The sequence below is a fragment of the Euprymna scolopes genome, chromosome 21 (genome assembly GCF_053919585.1).
Source record: "Euprymna scolopes isolate OS-2025 chromosome 21, ASM5391958v1, whole genome shotgun sequence".
In the NCBI taxonomy this organism is placed as follows: domain Eukaryota; kingdom Metazoa; phylum Mollusca; class Cephalopoda; order Sepiida; family Sepiolidae; genus Euprymna; species Euprymna scolopes.
The window spans coordinates 35419181-35429830 of NC_136502.1; the positions used below are offsets into that span (position 1 = coordinate 35419181).

General features: G+C 32.3%; 1 protein-coding gene across 1 annotated transcript in view; it reads right to left on the reverse strand.

Annotated features, from left to right (window-relative positions):
• LOC145242094 (prominin-1-like) overlaps window positions 1–7827 on the reverse strand; it is a 119702-nt gene extending 111875 nt beyond the window's left edge. The window contains exon 1 of the mRNA XM_080105011.1: window positions 6208–7827. Coding sequence (XP_079961137.1) covers window positions 6208–6514 — 307 coding nt within the window. The 5' untranslated portion in view covers window positions 6515–7827. The remainder of the gene's footprint in view (window positions 1–6207) is intronic.
• Window positions 7828–10650: the final 2823 nt, after the last annotated feature.

The following is a 10650-nucleotide window of genomic DNA, read 5'->3' on the forward strand; positions in this document are numbered from 1 at the left end:
ACTGTCACCAATCATTTGAAAATGTAAGATTCTACCAGATAGGTGAAAAAGCGATCTATCCTGCCTTTGGTAACATTTATTTTTTGCATATTTAGGTTTTTAGTCCACCGACAAAAAGAGGGTGGACCTGTAAATTCACCCTTGTCCGTTCATCCATTCGTCTATCCGCACTTTTCTCAATAACTACGTCTTGGAATTTTAAAATATTTTTACACAAACATTAAACATGATATGAATGAAAAAGTAATAGAACAGATTTTCCATGAAAACTTCGGTTGCCCTTCCCCTCCTTCAAGGGTGCTTTTCGTGTTAGAATGGCTAAAATCGGCAGTTTTGTGCTTATTAAAAAAATTGATATCTTGGATTTTTATAAAACTTTCTGAAAAGTTGTAACTAACTGATTTCTATATGATTTTGTTTGTCCATACTTCGCGATAACTCTTGGGTGTGCCCCAGGGGCTCTTTTAGGGCTAATAAAAACACTCTATTTTTGGGACTATTTTACCATATATGTCCAAAATTTTCTGTGTATGTCTATTTATTAGCAGTTTTGCATAGTGCTGAACTCAAATTTAAATATGTTAAGGCCTTGGGGATTTTGGGGGCTAAATGAGACGGAGGGGGGATGCAAATGATGGACTTAATCATTTCTTTCTTTTTGCATGGTGCAGAACTAAAATTTAAATATGTTAAGGCCTTGGGAACATTTTCAGCTAAATAGGGGGAGGGGGTAAATGATAAACTTAATCATTTCTTTTTTTGCATGGTGCAGAATTCAAATTTACATATGTTAAGGCCTAAAACTGCTCCGTTTGTTCATTTTCACCAGGATTCGACTTTCCCTGGGGACTTTTGGGGCTAAATGGGGGGGGGGGGCAAATGCTGACCTTAGTCGTTTTCTTATGCCTCGTTTACTGTGCACTCATGATTAGGAATTAACTCGTGTCAATAAGGTAAAAATAATAATAATTTACCAATTTTTAACATGCATTTTTCTAAGGAACACGTATGTCTGTATTCACGTATATATATATATATATATATATATATATATATATATATATATATATATATATATTCATTAAAATAGACGTGTTTTGTCTATTAATTCTTTTTCGATCTTTCCAACTTTCGAATAACAGGCTTCACTTCAATATATATATATATATATATATATATATATATATATATATATATATATATATATATCATAAATCCGGATTCATCAGCCAGTTCCCGCCAGACGTGAAGATTGTTATTCAGAAATTGGAAAGGATCGAAAATAGAATTAATAGACAAAAAACGTTTATTTTCTTTAATGAAAAAAAATGCTGCATATATATATATATATATATATATATATTTTGTTAAAAAAAAAATTAAATCAGTGATATATATATATATATATATATATATATATATATATATTTTGTTAAAAAAAAAATTAAATCAGTGATATATATATATATATATATATATTTTGTTAAAAAAAAATTAAATCAGTGATATATATATATATATATATATATTTTGTTAAAAAAAATTAAATCAGTGATATATATATATATATATATATATATATATTTTGTTAAAAAAAAAATTAAATCAGTGATATATATATATATATATATATATATATATATATATATATATATATATATATATCACTGATTTAATTTTTTTTTTTTTTTAACAAAATGAATTGGGTTCCACCAGCTAGAATCGAAACCAAGATTTTAAGCGCTCCAGCCGCGTTAGCTACCGTTTGAGCTAACCCGACAGATAGATAAAAAAAAGTTATAAAATTTCTTTTAGCTATTATTAGTTTACGCATGCGCAAATTAACAGAAATGTCGCCAAGTTGAAATTAGCATTTTACACTTCAACTTGCCGATGAATAACACGGAGAGAAGTCGACAATTTGAAATGCAAAATGTTAACTTACCGACTTTTCTACGCATTACTCATCCATTATTTAATTATATAGACTCTATATACAGTATAACTTCTGGATACGACATTAAAAATTAGGAACAAAATACTATACAATATAAAATACACATGTATATAATCAAACAACATTATAAATAACACCGTAAGGCGGGGAAAATATCGTAACCAGGGACCGGAAACAACATCCTATTCCACGTCATGACCTGAAAAAACCGTATTCTAGGGCCACCGTACCCAGGGGTTCTACTGTATTAATACGATAGCGTATGTGTTATTTTGTGTATTACGCTTACATCTTTTTTCTTCCGTTTGAGTGTTGTTTTATTGTTATGACCTTCCATTTCTTGTATAAATAATTTTACCAAGAATTCTTCATAAGTTTTGGTTTCGATTATAGTTGAAGGAATTCAAGTTTATATATATATATATCCGTTCTGTTACATTTTTACTTATATTATATTTAATATGTGACAGACGAACGGACAAGGGTGAATTTACAGGTCCACCCTCCTTTGTGAGGGGCCCAAAAATATATCCATATGACTTGGGTGCATCAGCCTGAATCGAAACCAGAACGAAAACTTATATATATATATATATATATATATATATATATATATATATATATATATATATATATATATATATATATATATATATATATATTGGTGTCCCCTCACAAAGGAGGGTGGACCTGTAAATTTACCCTTGTCCGTTCTTCTGTCACATACTAAAAATGATATGAGTAAAAAAGTAACAGAACGGATTTTCCGGAAAAACTTCGGTTGCCCCCACCCCCACCCCTAGAGATGCCTTTCAGGTTAAAATGGCTAAAATTGACACTTTTGTGCTTATTAAAAAAAATTGATATCTTGGATTTTTATAAAACTTTCTGAAAAGTTGTAATTTACTGATTTCTATATGATTTTGTTTGTCTATACTTCACGATAACTCTTGGGTGTGCCCCAGGGGCTCTTTTAGGGCTAATAAAAACACTCTATTTTTGGGACTATTTTACAATATTTGTCCAAAATTTTCTGTGTCTGTCTATTTAACAGTTTTGCATGGTGCTGAACTCAAATTTAAATATGTTAAATCCTTGCGGACTTTGGGGGCTAAATGGGCGGGGGCAAATGATGGACTTAGTTATTTCTTTTTTTGCATGATACAAAGCTCAAATTTACATATGTTAAGGCCTAAAACGGCACCGTTTGTTAATTTTCATCAGAATTTGACGCCTCCTGGTGATTTTCGGGCATAATGAGGGGGGGGAATGCTGAACTTTTTTTTTTTCATTTTTTTATGCCTCGTTCACTGCGCACTCACGGGGATCATGCATGCTTCATTGAATTCACGACTTTATAATATATAAGAATCGCTAGAAAATTGACTCTAAAATATTATATACGAAATCTGCATAAATTAAAATATCATATTTAAGCGTTTTTACGACCGGGCTACACCGGGCGTCACTGTTAGCTTAGATAAATACTTTAGCAGTTTTAACAAAAGATGGCGCGTCGGGGTCACCATGCATCTATTTGGTTCTGATTGTTTTGCATTTATAGAAAACTTAACAGGTTATGCGCTCAGTCACCGTCTTTTCTTTGACGGATCGGAATCTAATTTCGAATTGTGGCAGGTAAAATTTCTGGGATATCTAAGGATTCGAAAACTACACAAAGTCATACAATCTCCAACAGAGAATCCAAACGACCTCGAATTTCTCGAAAAGAACGCGACTGTTTTTGCAGAACTGATTCAATGTTTAGACGATAGAAGTCTGTCTCTGTTTATAAGAGACGCATTAGATGATGGAAGGAAAGCATTGAACATATAAAGAGAACATTTTTTATCGAAAGGAAAACCGAAAATAATATCCCTGTATACAGAATTAACGTCTCTGAAACGTAACGAGGATGAAACGATTACCGACTACGTTATAAAGGCAGAAACAACCGCCAGTGCCTTAAAACTCTCAGATGAAATAATAAGCGATAGCTTGTTGATATCAATGACCCTCAAGGGACTTCCAGCCGATTTTAAACCATTTACAACTGTTATAACTCAGAAAGACAAACCCATAAATTTCAGCGAATTTAAAGTGGCATTGCGCAGTTACGAAGAGACTAATCGTATGCTCGTGGACAATAATAACTCCAGCAATATTATGAAGTTCAAAAATGCTTCTCGAAAGCAGACACCACCAAATTTCGCACCTCACCGCAACGTATTCTCCAAAAGTAATTTTCCCAAGAAAAAGAATAAAATTATCTGCTATAATTGTGGACGACCCAACCACAAAAGTGTCCAATGTCGATATAAACGCTCTAAAATGGACTCCGTAAAAAACGTTGAGAACTTTGAGGAAGAACATACATTTCTATTCACATGTAACTTTGACAATACCACAAACGGTAAAAAATCTCCTTGTAGACTGTGGTGCTACAGCGCACGTTATCACCAAGGAATCTGATTTTATAAATTTTGATTCAAACTTTAATCCACAAAGTCATTTTGTCGAACTTGCCGACGGTAGTCAAATAAATGGTATAGTCTTGAAAAGAGGCGATGCTAAAATATCCCTAAAAATAATAAAGGCGAAATCTGTAACTGTATTCTAAAAAATGCTCTGTTCATACCTACATTTAAGCAAGACATATTTTCCGTGCAGGCTGCAATTAAACAAGGCGCGAATATACAATTTGGCCAAAATATATCAAAATTGATATACCCCAATGGAACTGTATTTGACATTAAAGAAAATAGCCGACTATATTATTTAAAAAGTATGGTTCCCTCAAAACTGCCTGTCACGACTTGGAACCCTGGCATAAAATTCTAGGACACTGCAATACAGCTGATATTTAAAAATTACCAAACGTAGTCGAAGGCATGAAAATAATACCTTCAGACGATCTCCCAAAGTGTGATGTGTGTGCACACGTGAAACTGACAAAAAATATAAGTCGAACGTCAGACAAAAAAGCTACGAAAATTCTCTCACTTGTGCATTGTGACTTAGCAGGTCCGATCAGCCCGATGGGGAGAAACAATCTAAGGTACGTTTTGAACTTTATTGATGATTTTTCCGGTTTAATTATAGTTTGTTTTCTAAAAAAAACAAATCCGACACTATCCTCGCCACTAAGAAATATTTAGCTGATGTTGCCCCGTATGGTTCAGTAAAATGTATTCGCTCAGACAATGGGACTGAATTTACTATTAAAGACTTTGAACTTCTATTAATTAACCACCGTATTAAACACGAGATATCGGCGCCGTATTCCCCCTTCCAAAATGGCACCGCTGAAAGGGCATGGCGAACCCTTTTTGAGATGACAAGATGCCTACTTATCGAATCGAAATTAGCGCATAGTTTATGGACATACGCTTTAATGGCAGCAGCATGTATCAGAAATAGATCGTTCAATAAGGGCTAGGAAAAACGCCATATGAAGCGTTTTGCGGTGTAAAACCTAAAATGAACAGAATGCATCTATTTGGTTCTGATTGTTTTGCATTTATAGAAAACTTAATAGCTACAATAATACCAGGGTGTCTCCATTTACGATGAACATCCACAAAATGCCAACATGAATATATTACATATGAAAGAGTCCGCTGTGGAATTTCCACAGGTCCCGCTAGTAATTAGTGATTTTTTTATTCCTTTTTTTTTAGATTTAAACCGTTACAACTTTTAAAAAGACATTTTTTTTATTTCTTTAAAGAATGTTTAACAAACAATTGCAATTATTTTATTTTTTCTTCATTTTTTTAATTGATGTGACACTGCTTGGTGAACAGAGAGGAACGCAAACATATTTTGACACTACACATTGCACATGTATATTTCATTAGAGAAGTTAAAAAACCAGCAGACCAATAGATATAGGGAAATTCTGATTATGTGACGAATGCCGAGAGAAAGGGATGGTCACGTACTTATTCTATGGTGTGCTAGGAGGGGAGAAGGAAATTAAGTACATTAAAATAAAAGATTATCTCTCTCCTTCCCTCTCTTCTCTCTCTCTCCCCTCCCCCTCTCTCTCCTTCTTTCCTCTCTCCCTCTCTCTCTCTCTCTCTCTCTCTCTCGTTCACGCTTTATTATATAGTAGTGAACTTTTTACATTTAATAAATCGTACATAGATTTATTATCACAATGTAAATATTATCATTAAGAATAGATGATAAAGATAAATGAAAAAAGCTACCATGGAATTTCCTCGAAACGTTTATTGCATACTTACCAATAGGCAGTTTGTTGTTTAACGTTGTTTTGACGAAGAAGCGCGAGAATTTGAAGAGCGGGTCCAATCCGTCCGATGATTTCTCGTAGTGAATATCGATGGATTTCGTTTTGGGAACGTCACCCCATTTGATGTAGCTTGAAGCGTTGGCCCAGTGCACGTTATTCTTGCTGTCAATCTTTGATTTCGTCATTACAGGATTCGATGAGGTGACTAGATGCAGATTACCAGACAGACAGAAAATCAGAAGCAAATATGGCGGGAAAAACGTCAAACCGAAAAATCGACAGGAACGTTTAGCGGCCATTTTTGTATTTAATTTGTTTCACAGTTTTGTTTTGTTTTCTTTTTTTCTTACTTTGTTCTTTGTCTTTTATTTTTATTTTCCTTTTGTGTATTAGTTTCGGATTTTTTATTTATTGGTTAATCTTTATTTATTTTTTGTTTTTGCGTTTTTGATTTTTTTCGTTGATTTCGATTATTTGTTTTGTTTATTGTTTGTTCAATATTTTTTTTCTCAGACTTTTTGTTTTATGGATAGTTTGTTTATTTAGTTTTATTTCGGATTGTTGGCGTTGCTTTTGATACTTACGTTTTGCCACGTGTTTCGGTTAGACGTTTTTTTTTATATGTATATAATCCGGTATCTGATTATATATTTAAACTGATACGAGCATTCAAGCGATGCTAACAATTTTCTACATAAAAAATGGCGTCCGCATAGATTTTTACGTTTTCAAATTTACGCGTTGTTCTTTTTGCATTTTTAATACTTATAATATATAAAGCGTATGAAGTTACTGTTGCTATACGATTATCTTTCGTGCTTCGTTTTTTAATGTTATAATCCCCTTTTTTATCTAGCTCCTTCGCGACAAGTTTTTAAAGGAGTTGTTTCTACAGATCGTAAAGTTCTTTCCTTGTAAACTAATTGTGTTTACCTACGGAATGGCAAAACATGTTCTCTGTATAATTAGGACACAATTTTGACGGTATTCCAAGAACTTAATAATATTGTGAACACGAATAAAATGAACAGTAATCTTTCTTTCCTTTTTTATTCTTTCTCTTTTTTTTTATTAACTTTTACGACTTAGTCTTTGTAATTTCTCAGGTTTATATGTGAAAGTTTAATAAGCTTTTACGTTTGTTCTTTGTTTCAGCTTGCTATGTTCGTCTTATCGGCTGATCAATTGAGTCACCTTTTTAAGATGGTTCTCGGTTTTTTCATCCGTTTCAGAAAATAATGTTTTTACTGCACTTTCTGTCTGTACTTGCTGGCATATCCTGAGTACAGTAATACGGACAAATGGTAGTGTAGATAGGTATATAGGCGGACTCGAATTGATAGATGTAAACGAACAGATATATAGATCGATATGAACAGACTCCGACAGACAATTAGATGTGAACGGACATGGATGGATAGATCTGAAATCGAATATATGGATGTGTGTGAACGGACTCAAATAGGTAGATATGAACGGGGAAAGGTATATATGAACTGACTCAGATCAGGCAAGTAGATATGAACGGAGTGAAAGGTAGATATGAGCAGAATGAAAGGAAAATATGAACGGACACAAATAAGCAGATATGAACGAACTCAGACAGGTATATATATATATATATATATATATATATATATATATATATATATATATATATATAAACAGACTACGAACAGGTAGATGTAGAACAAACTCAACTAGATAGTTTGTTGTGAACTAACTCAAATATGAACGAACTCACTTAGATCGGTAGATGTGAACGGACTTAGATGTAATCAGGTACAATTAGACAACTAAATGTAAACAGGCTCAAAGAAATAATTGTATGTCGACGGGCTCAAATAGCTAGATCTGAACGGATTCTACTACATGGATTTGTGTGAGAGCATTTTCAGATAGACTGATCGATGTACACGGACTCAATTAGATGGATAGATGCTAAGGGACTCAATTAACTAGCTAGATATGAATGAATTCAAACAAATGGATGTGTGTGAACAGATTATAATATATGTATGTGTGTGTGTGGATGTGGATGTGTGTGTGTGTGTGTGTGTGTGTGTGTGTGTGTGTGTGTGTGTGTGTGTGTGTGCAGCTAGATATGAATAGCTTTGTGCAGATATTAAAAATGATATTGTCAATCGATGATATCAGATTAAGATAGAAATATAGAAATATGACTATTTTATGTTGTATCTCCGTTAGTGTATTGTATTCTTCGAATTCTAATTGATTTCTTGTAAGCAGAATAGAACGCGATTGTTTTATTCTCTGCTGTAATTCTTTGATTTCAAAAATTTTTTGTCCCCTTTTTGTTCTATTTCCCTTGGTTTTTCTCTTTTAAGATGTCTAATGAAAACACGGCCATGCGCTGTTATGCTCAAACGGTGCTAACTACTTTTTGACAAAATGGCGTCTGCATACGTTTCCCGATTTGAAAATGATGCACTCGTCCAAACACCGTGTAAAAGAATTGATGCGTTTCTCGTGTTGTTTGTTTGCTTGTTTGTTTTATTTTTGTATATTTTTGTTTTATAATTTGTTTGTTGTTTTTTCTTGTATTTGTTACTTGTTTTGGCTTTTTACTTCAGTGAATTTTTGGAGAAGTGTTTTTTTTTTACCCTTTTTTTAATACCTGTATGTAACCAAATCTGATGAGTTTATTGATACACCTCCGAAAACCCCTTTTTCTTTCTCCTTTTGTTAAAGAGCTTACTATAACGGTTAAAGGCGATTTCACTTTCTTTCAGATTTATTTCGTTTCAATTTTAGTTCCAAAGTTTTTAGATCGTTCCTTATCTGTTGTGTATTGAGTACGCTTGTTTTTTATTTTGTATTGCTTTTTTGTCCTCATCTTATACTGTGGCAATAATTGCTTTTTTTTTTCTTAAGATTACAAAAATAATCAGTCAACTGGTCGCCAAAAGTTTTCAATATCGTTCAGATTCAAATAAGTAACCACAGCTTTGCACCTATAAAAATAAAGAAAAATGGATGGGAAAATTATACATATATACATACATCATATATATATATATATATATATATATATATATATATATATATATATATATATATATATATATATATTATAGGCATGGTCAAAAAATGGAAGAAAAACCAAGTTGTTTTTGTTTAAACAAATAAAAATCTATTAAAATCCATTATTCTTGAGCAACCCTTTTTTCAGAAAGATTAAAACCTTAGTTTTATCATATGAAAAGCAGAATAACATAAAACTTTTTCTAATATTTTTAATTAGAATTTAAAAATTTGAATATTAAATTTTCAAAAAGAAACACCACCATTTTTGTCTTGATGGATAACACCTTTGAATATTTTAAAAAAAGGTTTTAGAACCAATTAATTTTTTGTCAAAATAAGATTTAGGATGATTTCTTATAAGCATATGCAAAAGTATTATAACAGAAGTACCTGTATTTTTTTTTTCAAATAATTCCATCTTTTATCTCAATGTATATGGCGAAATTAAAAAACAAAATTAAATGATAGTTTTGAAGAAACTAAGAAACTATGGTAGCCTTTACAAGACAAAATAAGTTCATTTAGTCCTGTAAATTTCCATCATAAGCCATATATATATATATATATATATATATATATATATATATATATATATATATATATAAGTGAAAGTGTCTCTGTGTCTGTGTACATTTCCATACGCAATAACTCTGTTAATTTTTAGTCTACAGACTCGAAATTTTATATACAGGGTACTGAGATTTGGGAAAATCGATGTGACTGGATTTCGGCCAGAAATTTGGCGATTAAGGGGTAAAGTTCAACGATTTGACTTTTGAGAACTCTACCAAACTCCTCCGACAATTTTTGGTCTAAGCACTTGAAATTTTAAATATAGGTTCCTTGGACATGGATATAACTTAATAACTTGCTTTAAGCCCAAAACAATAAATTTTAAGGTGTCACAATAGGGGTCAAAGTTTAAAAAATTGACCGCTTTTTTTTTTTTTTTGCTCAACATAGACCTCTAAATACCCGGCCAACGCTGGGCTGAAATGCTAGTATATCTATATATCTATAAAAGTGTTTAAATTCAACAGCCAAAAATGGCTTCTGTCGCCGGGTTCGAATCTATCGACTGGTGTTCATCGTGACACCCTGCACTGATGATTCCCGAAATGATGAAACACTAGTGTCTCATAATTATTATAGTAAATAATAATGTCAGTCCCTATAAGAAACTCGTTTCTTATCATTGAGCACTTTCAGTTGATTTAAAGTCGATCAATTTAGCTCTTATGTGCAGATCATTATATAATGATTAGATCACTCTGACAGACGTTAAAAAGCATTTTAAAAATAAAGGTTTAAATTCAACAGCCAAAAATGGCTTCTGTCGCCGGGTTCGAATCTATCGACTGGTGTTCATCGTGACACCCTGCACTGA